We start from the raw sequence: 23,302 nt of genomic DNA, 5'->3' as shown, positions 1-23,302 counted from the left end.
AGAGACCCAGAGTGGCAGTATGTGAGAATGGGGCTCGAACTCAGAACCTCAGGATTCCAAGCTCTATGCCCTAATCACTAGGCCGCTAACTTTAAAACATTTAAATGTTATAATAACATTGAATAGCAAGTGTATTCAATTCACAGAAAGGGCTGTGGTCTTTTCTTATGCCTGGCCTGTTTAAGTTATGAACTTTATATAGCATAATAAAAATAACAAAAAAGACTGTTGCTCATTCTGTTTTCCTGGTTATAGCACATCATGTCCACAAGGTGGCAGCAGGTCCCTCCTGTCAGAGCATTGCTCTCTTCCAAATCTTTGTTCTTCTGATAATGAATCAGCTCCTAATGCAGGATCTGCTGAGGATGTCAGCTAGAAAGCTGATGATTAGAGTATTTCTATTGAGGGATTATTAAATTAGATGCTGTCCTTGTTTTCACTGCTGCTCCACAGAACTACATTCAGTGCAACAACAAACAAAAAAAAGTTTATTTGGCTTTTTGCAGCTCATGTTTTAAACGTCAGGCATGATTTCTGAATCCCGCATCTTAAGTCTTAACAACAGTGAAAACTCTGCCATCGAGTAGACCACTTCACATGCTTTATTTCAGCACCCAAAATAATTAAAAACATCTTGATTTATTATACATGTACAAAATAAGTACAGAACCTCTCCTTGAAACCATGAAAGTGTGTCTGCTTCTATTTCCATTTGAAGAAACTCTGCAAAAAAAGACATCAATGAAACATAAACAACCGGGGAGATGTGTTGTTCTTGTGCGGGAGGGGTTTCAGGAGTATTTAAGAAGTTTTTTTTTCCACAGGAGGGGCAAACACTGAACACGTGGGCAGGGAATTCACTCGCTCTTATCTACAAAAACACGAATGCATGCATCACATCTGCAGCAATCGCCTCTGTTATCAAACCAACAGTTAAAGAAGAAAACAATTGCACTGCATAGAAAACAAGACAATGAGTGAATTTAGTAGCACCAGAGTTCTGCAGGCAATAGTGGCAACAATTACAGTATGAGAGTGTGAGTTTGATCATCAAATACTGATAACTGGACCTCATTCGATTTGTTATAGCACCTTTGAATTGTTCAATGTTCCCCAAGTGGCTTTTTAAAGAAATATTGGGGGTAAATGAGGTAGCCATCTATATATTGCTGTGAAGGTGAGCTTAGTTGCCTTGTTCTTTTGTTGGTCCAAAGTTCAGGTGTTTTTCTTATGTATTTAGATCAACAAGACACTTCACACTTTTTACAATTTATTTAACACCAGAAAAATGGTACATATCATTTGTTGTTTTCAAAGTCCTTCTGGAGCGGTGGAAAATAGGTAAAAAAAATTTACCTGATTATTTTTTTTTCTTTATTTCTATTTTGAATCATTTCCTTTGGGGAAATTTTACACATACGTACATTATTTTGTTGTTGCCAGTGGAATCGAAGGGATTTATTCTGAGTGTCCTTGTGGTTGATTTTTTTCAGGTGAAGTAGCAGTCCCAAAAAGCGTCTCATGATTGGGGGGAAAAAAACGCAGACACCGTCTTGAGTGGAGTGGTTTTTAAGCATTGTGGACCAATGGTGGCCAAATGAGTTTTGATTGCATAGAAAAAAAAAAAGGTTTCAGAGATGGCTGTTAGAAAAAAACAACAATTTCATGTCCATGTTTCTTTCATTTTTTTTGTTTGTTTTTGGGTTTTTTTACAAGAAGCAAACAGGGCCAACTTCGACGCCAAATTCCTGATCAGGTGCACCAACATCCATAGGAGCAATGTCAATGATGGGCAGTCGGGATGTTTTCGATGTCTTGTAGTCGATGACTGTCTTGCCCCATGTGCCAGTGTGTGACTTTAAGGAAAGAAAATAAAGAAGAAACAGATATAAGACTCTAAGACCGAAACAAATATATTAAAAAACACTTAGAAATCAATCATCCATTATGTTTTAGCTCAAACTGTCATTGCTGGTGAAACATTAGACCAATCAAGCTAGTCAGAAACTTCCCATTCTTTGAAATGAGTGAACTGGATATATAATCTGTAGAGTTTCACGCACTCAGAAACGCAATAAGAGCCAATTATGTCACCCAATAAGCTACTGCTTCCAGTTTAAGACTGTGCATAAGATATTATAAAAGCCATTTCTCTCTTAAGGTTAAGATAAAAGGAATTGTCTGGGCTGGTGTTGGAGTATAAAAGCAAATCAATATGAAAACAAGTATGATGAAGCATGAGGATGGTGTCTTCTGCTAGATGTTTCTCACATTCTTCCTTTAGTTAAAAAAAATCACTCAATGGGAGCTTTTTTTTTGTGTCGGGAAGAAAATTAAACCAAAGCCAAGGAAGAACTGAGAAATACTATAATTGAACCTGTGCTTTCAGATCTACAATTTGCTGAAGCTGCTGGAGATCGAGAGAGAGCTAAACTTCATTAGATGAGCAACCAGAGTAAAGGAGCTCTGTTCTATTCTGCTCAGCCTGCAAGCTCTGTTTAATATGGAGCCCACTGCGTCTGGAAAGCTCAGACTTTCTCCAGACAAACAGACTCTAGCTACGCTATACAGTAGCAGCCATTCAAAATGGCCCTAGTAAAGCGCCATCAATTGGCAGCCCACTTCCCTCCAACTCCCAGCGAAATCCCCTCCAACTTCCACCCCCTGGAGTGACCCCCTCTTGCATATTGTTGCAAACGCCAACCGAATGGCAGCCCACTTCCCTGCAGCTTCCAGCAAAATGTCCGCCAAATTCCAGCCACTGGCCTTCTCCTGGGCGTGCATATTTATGCATATACTCCACTCTTTCACTGAATTACAGGGTCTGACCAGGAGATGGCGCTTTTCTTTAGATCTTAATGTCCACAAATCATGACAGAAAGAATATTTTAGTACAAATATTGATGTTAAAAAAGAAACTGAAGGGAGACGAGCCAGGGGCCCATCAAGGGAAGTGGAGAAATTTTGAATGACTCCTACTGTAATTTCTGATGCTAACCTTTTTGGTAGTCTTATGCGCTTCTAAAAACAAATAATTCATTAAATGCTCACAGCAAATGTCTTAACTAAACACATCAGTATGAAGGGAGAGGGCATTTACCGTGCAGCCATCCTCGCTGACGCTGTATGTGAAGCGGCTGTTGCCCTCGGCTCTGATTTCCACGTCGTTGGAGCCCTGGAGAAGCAGGGCCTTCTTCAGGTTGCCTGTGGCAGAATCCATGTAGGCAATGCTGTTCTTGCAGTGATATGTCACGTTCTGTGAGGCCTGGTTTGACATGATGCGCATGAAGGAGATCTGGATGTTGACGTCCTCTGGATCAGCACCTTCACTGCCATACTGGAACTGTGTGACGGGTAAAAGAAAAAACTTACTTTGCGATCACAGAGACGTAACGACATCAGAGGGCTTTTATGCCAGTAAATCTCACCTGGAATCCACCGGTCATGGACTCGCTGAACCAGACGTGCTTCTTCTCTCTGATGTTCTTGCTGAGGTACCAGTTCTTCATGGGGATGGAGGAATCCAGGGGGTAGACGCAGGTCTCTCCAGTCTCCATGTTGCAGTGGACCTTGATGGCATCTAGACGGGAGCCCTGGTTGGGGTCAACCCAATATGCGCCTAAGAAAGGGGAAAATAAAAGAAGAGTTTCAGGTCAAATATGTCCTGATCCCAGGCATAAAGATTGCCTATTGATTGGATAGAAGTTAACTACAGGTTTGAACCCAATTATTTGGATTCTAATAAGAAAAATCTCTTATCAGTAAAATCTAAGTCAGAAAAAAGGCCAGAAAAGGAAAGAGACACTCACCGCTCTTCCATTCAGGGTGGGACATCCTCAGGTCGCGGCACATACGAGCAGGGCTCTTCTGGGAACCATCGGGGCTGCGGATCTTCTCAACCTTCTGGGTCAGGGTCTTCAGGGTGGTGTCGACCTCCATGTCACGATCGCGCATCATGTTGGGGTCGTCGGCACGGTAGCCACCACGGAGAGGATCGGGGGCCTTCTCCTGCCTGGGTGGGGCGACGAATTCAAAGGCGCTGCCAGGGGGTCCAGGAGGTCCGGGGGGACCTGGAGGTCCAGGGGGACCCTGTTTTGAGGTAAAACAGCTATGAAATCTCTAGACCTACTGCAAGGATCCCTATGGGTTAAGGTAAGATATCTTAACTGGTTTCTAAAAGGCTCGTTTCAAAGGAGAATGATTAGAACTGAAGAAGTCTTTGGGATGAGAGGTAGAACATCTTAAAGATGTAAGATAGCTCCAAGGACTGTCTACACCATTTTACTTCAAACTTTTCCAATCCTACTTACAGAGGCTCCCATCTCTCCGTTGCGACCACGAGGTCCAGGGGGTCCGATGGGTCCAGGCATACCGTTCATGCCGTCCTTACCAGGGGAACCATGGTTTCCAGAAGGTCCCTAAAACAAAACAAGTATTAATTTTCACTCCCATCTTTCTTTATCATTTGTAGATTTGTACAATTTCTTGAGTCTTGTTCTTGACATTTTTTACACATTCCATTGGTATGATGCAAATATCAGGACTTACTCTGGGTCCAGCAGGTCCGTTGGCACCAGCAGGTCCTCTGTCTCCATGAGGTCCCTGATTGGAGATGCAAATAAAAATGTTAGGATAGTGAGCTGAAATTTAAAGTACCTTTTAAAGATAACAACATTTAAGTAGGTGTTGAACATATTTGAACATGTTTTTAGTGGTCTGATGTAATTTTCTTATATTAGATTTTGTATTTCCATGCTAATAAATGTAAAATAAATGTTTTCTTTTCTAAATTCTGATGTAAAAAATTGTATGTAAGAGAAATGAATGTCTTTTAGCTGATATTTTCCTTTAAGGTGAACATTTTCATGTTTTCCAAAAGTACACAAGGTTCTGCCACTTACTGGAGGTCCGGGCATACCAGGCTGACCGCTGAGTCCTCTGTGTCCTTTGTGGCCTCTCTCTCCAGCCTCACCGGCCTCTCCTCTGTCTCCCTTAGCACCAGCAGGGCCCTTAAAAAGGCCAAAGAAGCCATAACATGTTTAGACAATTATCTAAGACCTAAGGGGGCTTCACTATGATCCAGGTGCTATGGAGTGATGAACTTACAGCAGGACCACGGGGTCCGGCCATGCCAGATGGACCGACGGCACCAGCAGGACCCTGGAGGAAGGAGAGAAGTCTGAGTCCAAAATAAAAGACCCAATCCATTTTGGCTCTTCTTTGATAAAACAGGGCCAGCAGCTTTGGGGACTTACACTCTCTCCACGGTCACCAGTTTTGCCAGAGGGGCCAACAGCTCCAGGGGCTCCAGGAGCACCAGGAGGTCCAGGGGGTCCGGCTGCACCGCTCTCTCCACGGTCTCCCTATTAAGATCATATCTATTAGCCAGGCAGCTAAGCTCTTTACTTAAAGGAGAATTCTTCATATCCTGAGAGTTTTGGGGGACTAAATTGGATCCCAGGTCAAATGCTTGCCTTGGGGCCAGGAGATCCGTCACGACCAGGAGCACCATCATGGCCAGGGGATCCCTGCAAAGAGCAGAAAATTAGTCACTTATAGCAGTTTGAGAGAAAATCTTCAAAAAAAAAATTGTGACTCTATACCTCACGACCAGCCTCTCCAGGGGCACCAGGCAGTCCAGCGGGTCCAGAGGGTCCAGGGGGTCCACGCTCACCAACCAGGCCAGGAGGTCCCTGCTTTCCGGGCTCACCCTGAGAATTACAACTGAATGCTTAGCGAACGTTTTCATAGGGTTTATAATTGTATTTGGCCGTCATATCACAGAGAAAATCTGCAAAAAATACTCACGGATGTTCCAGGCATGCCGGAAGGACCGCGCTCTCCACGCTGCCCAGGGGCACCTACAATACCACGCTGTCCAGCAATACCCTGGGGTCCTGAAATACCAGGGGCGCCCTGCAGAGGCAGGCATAACACTTAGCAGGGTGGTATTACACGCAAATAAGCAGCAACAGAGTTTTGGCTTCATTAAGAACTTACAGGAGCTCCATCAGAGCCGGGGGATCCCTTCTCTCCGCTGAGGCCTGGAGGTCCAATAGCACCAACCTCACCAGGGCGACCAGCAGGGCCAGTCTCACCCCGAGCTCCTCTGGGTCCATCCTTTCCGACGGGTCCAACAGGTCCAGGGGGTCCAGAGGCTCCCTAGAAACATCCCATAGATGCACTCAGATATTGCTGTACTGTTAGGTAGAAGAAGATCTATGTTATGATTGTAGAGCTCACAGCGGGGCCAGGGGGTCCAACTCTGCCGGCAGGTCCAGGGAAACCGGTAGCACCCTACGGAAACATAAATGGGACAATTTCCTGTTAAAATAGACAGTCGATCCAGAGAAATTAAAACAAGTTTGTTAGAGTTAGAACAAGAACTACTTCAAGAACAAAAAAACTGTTAACATTTCTTCAATATTCAGTTTTTTTTTAGACCAAAATGTTGAATTCTGTCTTTTAAACATCTGAACTCAAATGGAGAGAATAAAAGGACTTTTGTGATGTTGTATATCAAACCTTCAGATTAGAGAAACTGGAGCAGAAGATTAAGGTAAAATCAAATAATAATAAATCATCTCCAGTGCTTATCCATTTAAATTCTCCAAAAAGAGCCATTTCAAAGTCAAAGTCTTCCCAAAACTCCAATTTGTTTCCATAACTTTCATTAAGATTTGAACCTTTCTCAAACTAAACAGCACTATGAAAATAGAAAAGGATAAAAATAGATTGTCTGTTATAAAAAACATCCAATATTTTGTCGTTCTTTTTGTTTAAAAATCATCAGTAAAACAGATCAATGTTGGTGCAAAGATGGAGTATTTTTCCATATTTTGAGTTTCTTTACTTTACAGGACTGCTTATCCTGTACTAATTTCAATTGGTGGGTGAATTTTCTGAATTTTTTCTTTCTTTTAAAGAATTCATGGTATCGAGAAAAAAAAAAAAAATCTGTTATATTTCTGTAATTTAGTTTTCCATGCACTTTTTCTTTAGAGTAATGCAACTGTGAAGGATTACTCACAGGAGGTCCAGAACCACCACGAGCACCTTTAGGTCCAGTAGCGCCAGCGGGTCCCTGTTGAACAGAAAAGTATAAAATAGAAAAAACAGTTATGCATATCATGTGGAAGCAACTCATTTATGAATCATTATGACATCATCTGTTTTTACCAAGATTACATGTCACCAACCTGAGGACCAGCAGCTCCGACGGGTCCAGGAGGTCCAGCAGGACCAGCATCTCCTTTGGGTCCGGAGTCACCGCTTTCTCCCTTGGCACCAGGCTGACCATCAGCACCCTGGAAGGGGATAAAACAGACTCATGATGTCATGGATGGATGGATGGATGGATGGACGGACGGACAGATGGATGGACTTTACTTACAGGGGCTCCAGCGAATCCAGCAGGTCCGGCAGGTCCATTCTCTCCACGCTCACCCTGTTGGTGTCATCAGCGAGTTTAGTTTAATCTATTGCGACATTCTGCACACTTCCTCATGCATCTGGGTCACTGCATCTTTATGGCTGAAGGAATCTTTATATTTGAAAGAGAACTTACTGGGGAGCCACGAGGACCGGAGGGTCCGACGATTCCAGCAGGACCCTGCTCACCCTAAATCCACAGCGGGAGAAAAAGTACAGGTGAGTAAAATCAAGGGTTTGCTACCTGGAGCTCTTTAGCCCCGCCCACTACCCACATAGGAATACAAACCATCAAAATAACAAAGAATTTTTTTTTTTGTACGTAATCAAAATGAACAATATTAGTTCTGCAAATATTAGTTCAGGAAAAAAAAACAAGATGTTGCTGCTCTTTTATTTGGCATCAGATGATTATTTTCTTTTATTTTAATAGGGAATTCAATAATATCTATTGACTGTCTTTATTGTACAGAAAATCTTCTTTTTTGAAATCTTTGTATAGATAAATTTTAAGGTTTAAATTATTTCATTCTAAATGTCTGTTTATATCACATTAGTTAAAAGGCATATTGGAACATTTTTTTTAAATCAGGTTAAATGTAAAAAAAAATAAAAATACAACCAGATTTAATGAAAAAGACACACAAAAAAAGCAACTTAAAAGACCTGCATAGATTAAAAAAAAAATTTTTTAGTGATCTTACCTTCTCACCCTGGGCACCAGGAGGTCCAGGAACCCCAATAGCACCGGTTGGACCACGCACGCCATCTTTGCCAGAAGCACCATCAGCACCTTTACCGCCAGGGTCTCCCTAAAATGAGAAAAGTGTCACTAAATATGTCAGTTCTTTCTTAAACCTATCAAAATTAAAAAAAATATCAAATTAAATGCAAAAAACAGAACTGAAACAAACAAGATGTCATTTTAGACCAATGATTCCTAAAGTCGGGGTCAGGACCACCTTTGGGGTCATAGGTCAACAAGTATGAGGTTTAGAGATCTTCTACGGAAATGAAAATAAACCAAACAAGGATGATGGTGAAGTTTATTTATATACATAATCACCATTTGGTGGTTGATCCTGTTTGTATTATAATTATCAATATAATTTTGTCTGTCTTTCTGGTATAATTCTGCTAAACCAAAGAACGAATGAGCTACTGGGGCGAACCTGACGCTGTTGTGACAGAAAGATGTCAGAACCCCCAGTTTGTTAAGTCAAACTTGGTCATAATGTTATGCATGGTTGAAGTATATTTTTTTAATATTTGGATCAAATATTTTGATCATTTTAAAAAATGTATGTTTTCATTGTTACAAAAATATAAAAAAAACAACTTTATTGTGATTTTTTTTTATAATAAGAGAGAGATAATACTAATCTGTGCATCCATAACTCGATGTCAGATATTTTTTCAAGGCTTTGCTGCGTACTTTTATATAAAAAAGAAAGAACAGGAAGTTTATACAAAGGAAATATTAAAGAACAAATTGCATGCTGTATGGTGATGATACCCACTCTCTCTCCCTTGGGTCCAGGCATACCAGCAGATCCTCGCTCTCCAGGCATTCCCTGCATACCAGGGGATCCTGCAGCACCGGGGGCGCCGGCAGCACCAGGCTCTCCCTGTGCAGGGGACACAAGACGAACAAAAACCTTAGTCAGTCCCAGATTTGATTCAAATTAGACACATTTGATCTGAAGGCAAAGTAATAGTACAGTTTGAAATGAGCAAAGTTGTTTATTAATGAACTTGCTGCTGCCCCTAGTGGCAGTCCGGTATATTGCATAGGTTTGTCATACCTGCATTTACCTTTACAGGTTATGATTAAGAAGGAGGTTTGTTTTTCTGTCTTCAGTTAAAATCTGAATAAGATCTTTTAAATTAGGATCCTTATCATCATGAATCATTTATTTATTTTTATCCTTTAAATGCAAAAAATACCAGACAAAGAGATCCAGTGTGTACTCAGTAATATGTACGCAGATCGGGCCAATAGAATCCAGTCATACAGACATACAAATTTCATCTTTTTATGCTAACTGTAAAGAAGTGGACATTAATTCAGTTTAAAATGCCAGTGGGTAAAAAATAATAATAATAATGCATAAAGCTTTCAGATTTAAATCAATCCATTGTTCTTTGAAAGAATAAAGCGAACCTCCCTTAAACAGAAGGAAACCTCCAGCTTCACCTATAAGGATGCAGGTTAAATATTGCAGTAAAGCTGAAATCACCAGTTGTAACAATTTTCCAACTGTTTATTTTTCTCCAGATGTTTAATCTACTAACATATTTCCATTGACTTTGGGTAAAAATGTTTAGGAATAAGAGACACTATGACATAGAGTCACAGGTTCATGGGGAAATGACCGTACATTTTCATAGATGTTTGTTCAGCATGACTATGGAAACCTGTTTTATGCTCATAAAACTAAATATAAAATGACCAAAACAGTTTTAAACCATCACTAGAAGATAACAGCAGCAATCACTGCATCGCAGAACCAAGATTTATAGATACGAATCGAAAGTTCTGACCTGTAGCCCTGAAAATCATAGATACAAGCGGAGCTAAATAGAAAGGACACCAACACACATTAAGAGATGATGGTGTTTCCATAAAAAATGCAGTTTTCTTTCAGGCAGATGTAAAATTATCGCTTTCAGCCTAAATCAGTGGAATTCACCAATAGTCAGCAGAAAATGGGACAGAAATCTGATAATAAACACATCAGAATAAAAAGTTCTATTATTTTCAGGTTAAAAAACATAAACCACTGACCTGTACTTTGTTCTGAGTTTAATAACAATCAGATAAAATGGGGACATATGTTTTCATACATAATGTGGAACAATCTTGTTGGATTCAAAGCTATACATGACCTTCATCATATCTGGAGTGTTTTGTGTCTCTATAATCCTTAGAAATAAAGTATCAGTTCTAAATAAATACATAAATTATTGTAACACGTACCCTTGGTCCATCATTACCGGAAGCACCAGGGGATCCACGAGGTCCTTGTGGACCAGGAGGGCCGGAACCACCGCGCTCGCCGGGGAAGCCTCTGTCACCCTGGAGGAAAGAAAAAAGAATAAAACTTTAGCCTTTCTTTCTGATAATGGCAGGAAAAAAAGCAACATCTCTGATGGGGAAGGAGGAGCTTACTCTGGGTCCAGATGGGCCGGGTGGTCCGGCTTCACCAGGAACTCCCTGAACGAAAGAAGCATCAGAAAGAGAAGTTATTGAGAGTTCCTATTGTTTTATTTTTGATATGTCCAAATTATTTTCCATCAATGGCTTAAATTCAGCGTCTAAAACGGTTTGTAGCGCAAATCATACCTGCTCACCAATCTTGCCAGTCTCACCAGTTGCTCCTTGAGGTCCAGGAAGACCCTGAACAGAAATTAGAAGTATGAATTATACATTATGCTTAAAATTAGATATATATTCAACAACAGACTAACGCAAAAGATATTTTGGATGCGGAAAAGCATCAAAAACTCACCTGGAATCCTGGAGCACCAGCAGGTCCCTGTTCTCCCTTCTCTCCAGCAGGTCCCTGTAATCAGACATTAGAAACCTGTTAGACGCGATTAATTCACATTCCTGGAAAATTAGAGAAGCGCAACTATTTAATTATGGAAAATAATGATGGTGAAATGCTTACAGCAGGGCCAGAAGGTCCAGGAGCACCAACATCACCATCTTTGCCAGGAGCACCCTGGATGCAGGAAGGTCACAACAATCATTACATGTTTTTAATGCTCATATTATAGAGCGTTAAATATTTTAATAGACACTATTTCACAGTAAACATGATCTAAAAGCGCTTTATACAAATAAATATGTTCAGTTCAGTCCAGATTAAAGCATTCAGTCGGATTATTTTCACAATCTTTTTTATTTCATTCCTAGCTTTCTACTTTTAATACACATAAACCTAGTCTAATCTAATCTAATCTAGTCTGATCTAATCAGTTTGATCTAACCTAAACTAATCTAGTCTAGTCTAATCTAATCTAACCTAACCTAATCTAATCTAGTCTGATCTAATCTAGTTTGATCTAACCTAAACTAATCTAGTCTAGTCTAATCTAATCTAACCTAATCTAATCTAATCTAGTCTGATCTAACCTAAACTAATCTAGTCTAGTGTAATCTAATCTAATTTAATCTAGTCTGATCTAATCTATTCTGATCTAACCTAAACTAATCTAGTCTAGTCTAGTCTAGTCTAGTCTAATCTAATCTAACCTAATCTAATCTAGTCTGATCTAACCTAAACTAATCTAGTCTAGTCTAGTCTAATCTAATCTAGTCTATTCTAGTCTAGTCTGATCTAATCTAATCTAATCTAATCTAATCTAGTCTGATCTAACCTAAACTAATCTAATCTAGTCTATTCTAGTCTAGTCTAGTCTAGTCTGATCTAATCTAATCTAATCTAATCTAATCTAATCTAATCTAGTCTGATCTAACCTAAACTAGTCTAGTCTAGTCTAATCTAATCTAGTCTGATCCAACCTAAACTAATCTAATCTAGTCTATTCTAGTCTCGTCTAGTCTAGTCTGATCTAATCTAATCTAATCTAATCTAGTCTGATCTAACCTAAACTAGTCTAGTCTAGTCTAGTCTGATCTAATCTAATCTAATCTAATCTAATCTAATCTAATCCGATCTAATAATACTGAAATCTAAACCAATCATGAAAAAGCTGTAGTACTTACAACGGGGCCGGTAGCTCCAGCGGGACCTCTCTCACCAGTTTTACCAGACTCGCCCTGTTAAAGCAGAGAGTTAACACTTATATGATCCCAGCATCCCAAAGATACTCCGATAGACACGGTAAGATGAGGGATTCACTCACAGGGGCTCCCTTCAGTCCGGGGAATCCCATGACTCCAGGTTGTCCTCTGGATCCAGCGGGTCCAGGAGGGCCACTGCGGCCATCTTGTCCAGGAGCACCCTGGTGATCATTGATTAGAAACAAGGCTGGTGAGAAAATGCACTAAAACATCACTTTGATTGTTTAATTCTTTCTAATGATATGACACATATGGTAAAGAGACGTTTCAGGTTGATTCTATGTTGACCAACAGACATCTGAGTCCAATTCTGGTTACATCACACTGGAAAAATCGAAATCTAGATAGGTGTCTTTTTCTTAAAATAAGTGCATTTGTTCTTGGATTGAGGAGGTAAAAGAGACATTTTGCTAATGGAACAAGATTATTTACACTTGAAATAAGAAAAATCTATTGCATTGTCTTAGTGTACATTATCTAATTATCTTATTTTAAGAGTAAAAATACTCATTCCATTGACAAACTATCTCATTTACTTACTCAAATTAAGGCTAAATACACTTAATTTAGGAAATTCTTCTTTTTTCTAGATTGTTTTTCCAGTGCAAGCTCAAATAGTTCAGATTTAGAGTGAATTTTTCCTTTACTTTCTTTACAAAACTGTTTGGTTATAACAGTTTTTCTCTCTTTATCGCTACTAAACTGCTGAGATTTCGCATTTTTAAATAATCCTTTGTCCTATTTTCTATTTGATTATTACATCTTCACTAAAGCGTGTTCTTTACTACGCTTTTATGACAATAAAGTTTGTTCTATTCTACTTGATTCTATCTTCCTCTTACCTTTTTTAATCACTCAGCCAAAGAAAGTTAATCCATTATCAGTGATTGTAACTTTACGCCAGGCTAGCTCAAGTGCTAAGTCACCTGATTTGCACACAGGAGGAATTCCCTCATGTGGCTCCTTTACGCTAATTTCTGCTTTGCAAGTCGCTTTGGATAAAAGCGTCTGCTAAATGCATAAACATTAAACATCAGTTACTTGCTATTAAATCTGCCTCTTGAGTTTAATAGATTATGAAAGTGAGGTTGGTTTATTAACTTTAATCTATTCTGTGCTGTTTTATATTGTTATACTGACTTTTTTTCTTTTTTTGGGGATTCGATCTAAAGAGATAGATTCTTATTTGACTTTATTATAAAATATCAAAGCAGTTACACAAAAAAAATCAACCTTTACTTGCACTGATATCCGAATCTGGGCCGATATTGATATTGCTGCTCTGGTCAATACCTGATATTTACTGATATGTTTCCCGACCTTGTAGACACACATGATCACTGCACTGGAAAAACGATCAAGAAAGAAGTAAAAATTTCTTAAATTAAGTGTATTTATCCTTCATTTGAGCAGGTAAATGAGATCATTTGCAAATGGAATTAGTATTTTTACATTTAAAATAAGATAATTAGATAATATGCAGTTGAAATAAGACAATGCAGTTGTGTTTTCTTATTTTAAGTGTAAATTGTCTTGTTCCATTGGCAAAATTTGTATTTTACCGTCTCAATCCAAGAACAAATGCACTTATTTTAAGGGGGAATAAATTAACTAGATTTAGATTTTTTCCAGTGTGTTACCTGAGCAAACAAACACTACATGACCGATCCCTTCAAAAACAACTGTTTATGTTTAATATCGGCCCTTTTTGCTGATTGGACCGATACTTTAGAAAATAACCAACATTGGTCAATCCTAAAATTAATATATTGTGAATCTACGTAGGCTTTAACTTGCTATCCGGTGGGATCTTTAACTTACAGAAGGTCCGACTTTGCCGTCAGGGCCGGGGCTTCCAGGGCTTCCAGTCACACCCTAAAGAAGAGAAGCAAAGTGAGATTAAAGAATGTTTTATTTCAGAATCGATCGCGCTGCTTCTATTTAACTCAAAACTCACCTTTGATCCGGGAGCACCAGGAGCGCCAGGGGTTCCGGCTTCACCGGTGGCTCCCTGAGGTCCCATTGGTCCGGGGGCACCACGCTCACCTGGGGTGCCCTGTTTTATAAAAAGAACACATCCAAGTAGGTTCAATCATATTTATACGGATGATGAGAGTAGTTTGAAAATCAGCTCCTGATTCGTGAAATCACCTTTCCACCAGCAGCTCCATCAGAACCAGGGAACCCACGAGCACCAGGAGCGCCCTGAAAAGCCAACGCACCAAGGTCACACACTCTGGAGGTTTATTATTTTACTGGAGTAAAATACGGTGATCTGAATGTCGCTCTAAAGGTAAAGCCATTACCAATTGAAAGGATTTACCTTTTTTTTCCCAATTAAATGAACTTCCTGTTATCTTTTCAAATTAAAACCTTAATAAAGACACTGTGGTCTGTTTTTCTAATAATAAACCTCACAATATTGTCTCTGCTTCTAAAAAAACAGCTTTTTTTATTCCTCCAATACCTGTGCAGTAAGTTTACTATATATCGGTAGTTTTCTTTATTTTATTTGCAGATCTAAGAAAATTTCTAATGTGAATTTATGAAAGTTGATCCTGAGAGTTAGTATGTTTTATACCTGCTGTAACTGAGTATGTTTGGAATTTTACAGTTTAAAGAAATATATGAGAAAATAATAAAATTATGTCTAATTGGGGATTTTTTCCCATAAAAAAGACATGGAAACATAGATTGACTTATTCTGGTGCCTGATGTCAGCAGTTTTTTGTAGGTTTTTTTCAGGGGAAGTTCTTTTTGAATTTCTTTGCGTTCAATATACGAACTAAACGTGAACAAAACACTTCTTACTTGCAATGCCAGCAGAAAAACATGGAGCACATTTCTCAAAGAAAAGGAAAACCCAACTTACACGCTCTCCAGCGGGTCCACGGGCTCCGGCACCACCAGGCTCTCCACGAGGTCCTCTCTTTCCCTCCTCTCCAGAGGGGCCAGGGAGTCCCTGAAGTCCAGCTGGGCCCTGAAAGAGAAGGAAATCCCTCCATTTCTTATTCACTTGAAACGCAAAACATTTTCCAGTTTCTGTAAAATGAAATATTGTAAATTGGTGCTATATAAATTAGCTGAATTGAATTTTTCACACTTACAGTCTCACCCTTGGCACCGGGCTCTCCCTTAGGACCAGGAGGACCAGGCTCACCCTGTTGGCAGATAAACATTTCATTAATTCTGTTGGATCATTTCAGATTTTTCTGACTCTGATGAGTGACATTAAGGCAAACAATCAGCTGTTTACTCACATTGTTACCCTTGGGGCCAGGAGCACCAGCGCCTCCCTGAGCTCCAGCGGGACCACGAGTGCCGGGGAAACCAGGAGCACCAGCAATACCAGGAGCACCCTGCGTGAGGACAAGCCAGGGTGTAAAAATTCTGCTTTTCACACAGTTTAAAGGGAATTAACCTGATCTGAGTGACCCATGTTATACTTACATTAGCACCTTTACCACCAGGCTGACCATCGGATCCAGGATTGCCCTGTTGGAGAAAATCACAGGATACAGATATTTAATGTGTGCATATTTAAAAATAAAACTGTAAAAGTGAGAAAACAATGTTTAAACTTACAGCAGGTCCAGTGGGTCCAGCAGGTCCTGGGTTACCAGGCTCACCGCGGGATCCCTGGGGTCCCTCAGGTCCACGACCTCCTGCAGGACCAGTCTCACCCTGTCAAAGGAAGAAACGGCAATCAGAAAACCTGCACCTTAAAACTTTCATCAGAAGTTTGCAAAATATGTTTGAAAAAAGACAAAACTACACATTACACAGCATAAATATAAAAATAAATGATTACGGTTCTAATCGCGAAAGATAACCTGTTGAACCCTGTTATGCAAAATCCTATTGTAAACAATCAGATATACCTGATAACAGAGGGCAGAAGACTACACAAAAAAATTATCTTGACTTATCGCATAGTAATAAATTATTAATATCAGAAATGTATTTCTGTTTTTTCTTTTTACATAGTTTGTTAAAAGGCCAAATAACTTTAATCCAAAAAAAAAAAATTAATTTTCTGTTTTGTTTTATTCTTGAATCGGGCTTTAAAGGGTTAAACTACTACAGTAGCTTGTGCTAATTTTTCTTAGGCCTAAACAAAAACTATAAACAAATAAATATAACAACTTCTGCAAGTAGATTGAACATTTTAAAATATTTTAACGTTTTATATGAAATAGTATCAGCAGCTAATTAATGCTGGTGTTCTGTTTGACACAGAGAGGAATAGATCTGCTAAAAGGTGAAGGGTTGTAAAACGCCCTCACAGTTGGATTTAGAAAGCAGTAGAGAGTGAAGAAAAAGGAGCATTTAAGGTTCACTGATGCCATCTGTTGGCTGGTAGGACTATAAACCCTTCTAGAAATAACAAACAAGCAGATTATTTCCTTAATTTTTACTTCAAATCATGTCTTTTCAATGTTTTTCCTGCAGATTCTTTTTAGGAACTCATTGAAAGTTTTGCAGGTGAGAAAAAGCCATAAAATGACAACTTGTTGCATTTACTAAACTTTAAATAGTAAAACTTAATCTCTTGGTGAAAAGTAACCAAATCATTGCTCTACTGTTTTTTTTTTTTTTTATTCCAGTCGTCCACACTGGTGGTATTTCTCCAGTATTCTTAAAAATTGCATTGATCAGCTGTTTATTTTTTAAATTAAATGAAAAAAATATTTTTTTTTTTACTTGCCTTAGCACCGGCGCCACCTGGGAATCCAGGGGGTCCAGCAGGTCCGGTAGGTCCCTAGAAATATCATAAAAGAAAGCACATTTTAAAACAGGCATTCTCTGACAATACCACATTTTTATGTCCTCATTTTTAAATAACGCTGGATTATATTATTCTGATTATCAACAGGGAATAAAACCATTTATGACATTTAGAGATTTTTCTCCTTTATTTTAAGCGTTTTCAGCACTGAGAACTTACAGGAGGACCAGCGGGTCCGGTGTTGCCATCGTTACCACGAGCACCCTGAAAGGAAGAACATGAAATTTTAACATATTTAAGGTTCAGTTCAGCATTTGCATGCTTGCATAAGTTCAATTATTGCTTACAGAGGGTCCAGCAGGTCCGGGGCGGCCTCTCTCACCAGGAAGACCACGAGCACCCTGCAAAAAACAGTAGGCTTTAGATGACGTAACCAACAGATAAACTTATGAGGAGAACGAGGACGTACCATGGCGCCAGGGATGCCGTTCTCTCCAGGAACACCAGGCTCTCCCTGAAAAACAGAGTTTATCTATGAAACAGCTGGACTGAAACTTTTAGTTTAGACTAGAGATCTGATTTCTGGGTGTTTTACCTTAGGACCAGCAGGTCCACTGTCTCCCTTGGATCCATCCATACCGGGGAAACCCTGCAGACATCAGAAGCTATTATTAGATCCAGTTGCTGCCTGTGATCTTGTTGCTGAAGCTATAAATTATAACTGAGACTCACTCTGTGTCCCTTGATGCCGGGGAGTCCAGGAGTTCCAGGGAACCCACGAGCACCCTGCAGGAGAACAAGAAGAAACCGCTCACCATGGGAGTTTCTTCAAAATGCTCATCAAAACTTAGCGGAGGTGTAATTAGCAACAAAACTACTAATAATTTTAAAAAAAAGCAGCAATACACAATATATATAAACTGGACAACATATTAGTCGACCACTGGCTGGTTTGGCTTACCTGAGGGCCAGCAGGTCCGCGCTCACCGGGGCGTCCAGGTTTACCAGACTCACCCTTTAAAAGAAAAAGAAAAAACACATAAATTTAATTTAAAAAAAAAAAAAAAAAGAAGGAAGAATCAGTGTTTGCAGAATTTTTGATAAAGAGAAAATAATTCCCTTACATTGTCTCCGTTCTTTCCAGGAGGGCCTGCAGGACCACGGGGGCCCATTGGACCCTAAAAACACCAATAGATCAAACATTAACCAAAAAGGGGGAATGGGGTAGATAGTATTGAACGCAGAAAATCCTGGAATTTTTAAACTGATGACGTGCTAATCTCTGACCCACCAAGATTATTATTCATCAAACCAGTTAAAGTGTGCACTCACCGAAGCACCGGGCTCACCAGGCTCTCCTGCGGGTCCTGGGCTACCAGAAGGACCCTGAAAGAAATCAGGGGGAAAGTTTATAAATCAGAGCATCATTTTCAGCTGGGCGATGAGATTAAGGTGATTAGAAGCAGGGAGGGGCGTCCAGGTGAGGGCATGGGGAGCAGTGAGTCATACCTTTAAATTAAAACACTGTATTGATTTTATACAGGCTAATTCAGGTATGACAGCAGACAGAATTTCAGGAGTAAAACTGCTGCTTTTGTTCTACTGCTCAACCATTACGACCCCTGAACTCACCACCTTTTGATTATTTTCTCTAAGAACTGTGTTGGATTATGTCTCTTATTGATAGAAATGCTAACCTGGTGACCGGGAGGTCCAGGAGGGCCGCGGGCACCTGGGGCACCCTGTGGTAAGAAAAATCAAACATCAGTTTATCATTTTTTGAATCATCTGTAAAAATGGGTCGTTTTATATAGGGGGGGGGGGGGGGGGGGAGGCCTTCGTACAATTGGGCCGGGCATTGGCTGGCTGCTTGATTTTGAGGGGTCGAAGTAGCTCATCTGAGGAGAGAATTTCTGTGAAAGGAGAAGAGAAGGGTTAGTCACTTAGCACAAATACATCAAAATAAGATCTAAAGAGTCAAACTTTAAAATCTAATAAGAACACAGATTTTATTAACCATGCATTTGGTCATAATATGTCATCTAAGGAAACTAGGCCTTAAAAAGATGCTAAAAAATAATACTGATGGTTTTTGGATCCAAATCTGGTTTTCTATCATCAGTTTATCACAAAGCTGTATTTGCATTTCTGCACCGTTTGCTAAGTTGAGGTAAAGCTGTAGTTTTGTTTTTTCTTAAGGGATTTCTTTTGACTTTTCTTTTGACTATTCTCTGATGCTTACCCCACCGAAGCCAGGAGGCCCAGGGGGACCGGGTGGTCCAGGGACGCCAGGCTGTCCATCGAGGCCATCGTTGCCAGGGGGACCAGGAGGGCCCTGAAAAAAACCACAAGTATCACACATCTATCTATGCAGACGATGACTTTACTTTACAGTCAGAAGTTCAAAATTACTTATTCCTATAAAATAATATGAGCTCATTGTTAAATAAGACCTTGGCTTAATTACTTAATTGCAATCTCGTGAACTCTCTGTGACCTTCTGACCTACACCTGTTGCCCTTATGTCACAGAGAATCTGTTTCATACAGAATCTACATTTTAGTATAAACTCCAAACATTTCATTTAAGTATTGAACACATAAAACAAATGACATGCAAAGTAACTTTTATGAGGTTTTCTGAAATACTGCAGGATGCAGCGAGCCTTGCTGTTTTTAAAATAACGATAAAATAATAAAATAATGATACTTTAACATGCATGTGTATCTGTACGGAAAGTTGTTAGACTCTGGTGAAATTATTTCTACTTTCTTCACAATAGGTGTCATTAAATTCAAAACAGAGTAAATAGAAACCTACCGGATCTCCAGCGGGTCCAACGGGTACTGGTGTAATCTAAAAGCACATGAAAAAACAAAGCTAAGTCGTGCTGTGATCTTGCTCACAAGAAGTAACTATAAAGTCTGATACGTAAAAAAAAAAAAAACAATTTTCAACATTGATGAAATTATAAAAAAGGGTAAAATACCGGTGACTCTGTGTAAGGACCTAAAAAAAAGAGAGAAATGAAAAAGGAAAAGGTTAAAACTTAAGCAGACATAAAAAAAAATAAAATAAAAAAAAAATGTTTCAAAGCATGCAGGGTTAATTTTGATTTTAAACCCGGAAAAACACATTGTGATAAGTGCATAAAAAGCTTGAATGGTAGAACTTAAATAATAAAAAAGGTCATGAACTATATGTGGGTTTTGCACAAACTGACGTGTCTGGAAATTATACATATTTTGTTAGAAAGACGGTATTTATTATCCATCATTATAAAAATGAGTTAAAATGAAGAATTGAGATTCAATTAGATATTTTTATGCATATGAGATCTCATAACAGGTCAGCAGGTTGAGACACTGAGGTCCATTTGAAACCATAAAACCAGAGGAAATCTAGGGAGGAGGTAAGAGGCATGAGAATCAGCCTAAAACAGGTAGGAAGTACCATTTCCATCAGGGCAGATGGGGCAGCACTCTCCGTCAGGAATGTAGGGGTCTTCACAATCAGAAGTGTCCTCGCAGATCACCTCGTCGCACAGGATGGTCCCCATGTCGCACACGCATATCTGGCAGGGTTCTGGTTTCCATACATCCTTGTCGTTGTACGACTGTCCTTCTGATGTGCAGCTGCCAAATTGCTCTGAAAAAAAAATGTGATAAAGTCAAGAATTCCAGTAAAAAGTTGAGAAAAACTTATTTACTTACTTGTTAATATAAATTAATTAAAGTTTACAGACTTTACTGATTCATTGAATTCAGAGGAGCAGCATGTTGAGGAAACATGATCTTATATTTGAATGACATACAGCCTTATTTATAAAATATATCTTTTTTATTAATGCATGTCTTTAAATAAGTGCAAAGCCCAGCAGGTAAACTTGTATTCTTGCTCAAAATAATCCATTCTTTCTTTTTGCATAAGTCAAACTTAAGTAAACTTTTAATCACTTTTCTAAGACATTTAACATGTCAGATTGCTTATGTAGAAAAAAAACATGGTGGCTAAAATTCAGTTGACATACATTAACATTTGAAGTTTAATAATAACATTAAAAATTACCATGTGCTTAATGATTATTTTTGCATCTTTGTAAACTTTCTGGCTGCTAAACATAATTTAAGGAAGCCTAACACAAGTGTCACATGGATACTCCACATAATCTTTTAAGATCAGGACTTTTTTTTGCTTAAAACCCTAATTTAATAACAGTTACTTGGTGGTGTGAAGATGTTAGCAGACTGAAAATGAAAGGAAAGATATTAAAAAGGTTTAACTAATTATAATCTGATGTTATACTCGTTAAAATGCTTCACTTTTTCTTTGTTTTATCGGTTCTAAAGCGGCTCGCTGGCCCCTTGAATCCACCCTTTGGCTGCACCCCTGTTTAACCTCAATCATCGAGTTCCATGAAGTGAAATGTAGGGGTGATATTTTTCATGCTGTGATTATGTGTTTATAAATCTTGGAAAAATAGATTTAAATAAAGTATTTCCAAAATATCCGGTTTTTGGTGCCTTGGGTCCAATCAGACAGATTTCCTAGGCAGGGCCTCCAGGGAGGTTTAGAGTGGATGTGCAGTACTAATCCTTGCCACGTGGTGCCACTGTTGCTTTGTGAAAAGAGGGGGCTCCCGCGCCCAAGTCCTGGTGGTGATTAAATGACGTCTAGACAAACCTATTCCATTGTCGACGTCAGACTTTAGAGATTTTTCCATTGTCATTTTTTTCCTTTAACATATTATTTTAATAGCTGAATAGCAGCATCTCTCTACCTGTGTGTGTGTCTGCTCTTTACTGATAGATAAAAGCTTCTGTTTTAAATGCCCTGAACTGAAATAAATACAAATTTATTCCAGGTCACACATTGTTTAATCATGAATGAGATATTTTTGTTGGTTTGCTTGATTTTTTTTTGCTTGTAGATGAGTTTCAACTCAGGGTGAACCCATGTCCTGCCACTGAGCAGAAATAAAACAGCTGCTCCCCTCAGGTTTGCACTCCAGTAGGACATGTGTCTGCATGCCAGTGAGTGGGGGGGGGAAACAAAAGGTATGGAAAAATGTCCAGTCTATAAACTCCTATGCGCTTCCAGATCTCCAGAGGAGCCCAGGAAAAAAGAAAAGACAACTTTCTCCAGATTTGCCAAGTAGTGGAGGGAGGGGGGGCGTCAAATATCCCGACCAGTTCCATCAAACTGCGCATCCTCTGTGGACTATCCACATCCAGAGATGGCCACAGAGATAAAACCAATGTTTGAAAGAGATACTTACTATCATCCTCGCCTTGACCTCTCGCCAGAAGCACCGTTGCGCTGAGCAAAAGCGCTAACCGAATATCCACAAAGCTGAACATGTCTAAATATTAGACATGTAGATTCTTTGTGGCAGGGGGAGATCCTCTTTTTCCTCCTCAGACACCACTCATACAGGGCAGGGTCCGGTCTGTGCGTAACTCCAATCCAGACCCCAACAGAAACTCCCTACTGCCTAAACAAATTGTTCATCTTGGCTTTTATATGCCTGCGCTTTTGGGGAGGTGCTGTACGCGCACTTCGTAACTTGCTGCATGTTGGGACGCAGAATCCCTCCTTCATCTGGAGAATGGGCCGTCGCAACAAAAGCAGTTCACGTCCCATCTCCAACGTGGATGATGTTGGAAGGCATCATTTACGCGCCGGCTCTGAGGCGCACCAGACGTCCTTAATCATCTGCTCTCTGTGGATTTTCTTATGTGAGACTTCAAGTGTTGGGCCAACCGATGAGTCTTTATCTGGTTTGGACAGAGAATAACTTTTACTCCCTCTGGAAATTATTATTTTGTTTGTTTTATTTCGATACCTCCGGATTTAAAGTGGAGCGTGCGCAAATTACGCACAAGGATGGATATTATTTAAAGCATTAAATTGGCTGATTTACATAAATTATTTCGAGGATTCTTAGTCATATTTTTTATTTTAGCTATTTTTATTTCCTTCCATTTACTTGTAAGTTCTCCAAGCATCCAAACATGCGACTCTAGAAAGTTTTAAAAGATGTGACCAGGTAGAGGCACCTGGCTCTCTCATCTTTAGACCATAAAGGAACAGCCACAGTTTTATTATTCATTTGTGAAATACATGGATAATAACTCTTGCAAGCAATGAATAAATAAAGTAATTAAAGTAAAACTTTTTTTGTCATCCTCTATCATCCCCCATTCTAAAGGAACCACTGAGAACAGGCAGCTATAGACTCCACACATATGTTACTCCAAGCCTAATTATAGTTCTAGTTGGAAATATTGGTTTATTGGGTTTTTGAACTTTTCTTGAATCTATGTAAC

General features: G+C 39.4%; 1 protein-coding gene across 2 annotated transcripts; it reads right to left on the bottom strand.

The window, feature by feature from the left end:
* Positions 1–582: 582 nt before the first annotated feature.
* col1a1b (collagen, type I, alpha 1b) lies at positions 583–22,478 on the bottom strand. Of its 2 annotated transcripts, XM_038296929.1 has the most exons (51): positions 22,252–22,478; positions 20,427–20,621; positions 19,963–19,982; positions 19,794–19,829; positions 19,216–19,308; positions 18,818–18,886; positions 18,671–18,715; positions 18,306–18,359; positions 18,098–18,151; positions 17,935–17,988; positions 17,706–17,759; positions 17,569–17,622; positions 17,443–17,487; positions 17,321–17,374; positions 17,193–17,237; positions 16,953–17,006; positions 15,830–15,928; positions 15,695–15,739; positions 15,505–15,603; positions 15,352–15,405; positions 15,117–15,224; positions 14,396–14,449; positions 14,202–14,300; positions 14,066–14,119; positions 12,307–12,405; positions 12,167–12,220; positions 11,106–11,159; positions 10,944–10,997; positions 10,778–10,831; positions 10,604–10,648; positions 10,412–10,510; positions 8,952–9,059; positions 8,136–8,243; positions 7,568–7,621; positions 7,394–7,447; positions 7,200–7,307; positions 7,031–7,084; positions 6,244–6,297; positions 6,001–6,162; positions 5,809–5,916; positions 5,604–5,711; positions 5,475–5,528; positions 5,256–5,363; positions 5,107–5,160; positions 4,902–5,009; positions 4,549–4,602; positions 4,311–4,418; positions 3,810–4,089; positions 3,429–3,619; positions 3,101–3,343; positions 583–1,856 (listed from the first exon to the last, which is right to left on the bottom strand). In XM_038296929.1, exons 1-51 carry the CDS (start codon positions 22,331–22,333, stop codon positions 1,710–1,712), a joined length of 4,344 nt encoding a protein of 1,447 aa, XP_038152857.1. In that variant the 5' UTR covers positions 22,334–22,478; the 3' UTR covers positions 583–1,709. The 2 variants fall into 2 exon arrangements, with proteins under 2 accessions (XP_038152857.1, XP_038152859.1); XM_038296931.1 differs by lacking the exons at positions 14,066–14,119; positions 14,202–14,300; positions 14,396–14,449.
* Positions 22,479–23,302: the final 824 nt, after the last annotated feature.

This window comes from Cyprinodon tularosa, unplaced genomic scaffold, assembly GCF_016077235.1.
Source record: "Cyprinodon tularosa strain WSP-4 unplaced genomic scaffold, ASM1607723v1 ctg38, whole genome shotgun sequence".
In the NCBI taxonomy this organism is placed as follows: domain Eukaryota; kingdom Metazoa; phylum Chordata; class Actinopteri; order Cyprinodontiformes; family Cyprinodontidae; genus Cyprinodon; species Cyprinodon tularosa.
Note: the sequence above shows the minus strand (reverse complement) of the source record. Positions and strands in the feature narration are given on the sequence as shown.

Excerpts from the sequence above, each read along its gene's own strand:
- col1a1b (XM_038296929.1), bottom strand. The coding sequence starts at position 22,333 with ATGTTCAGCTTTGTGGATATTCGGTTAGCGCTTTTGCTCAGCGCAACG. Across the intron at positions 14,450-15,116 it reads GTGGACCCGCTGGAGAGCGT|GGCGCTCCTGGTGCTCGTGG; the intron begins GTAAGTTGGGTT and ends TTGGCTTTTCAG. Across the intron at positions 7,622-8,135 it reads CTGGTGCCCAGGGTGAGAAG|GGTGAGCAGGGTCCTGCTGG; the intron begins GTAAGATCACTA and ends CTGTGGATTTAG.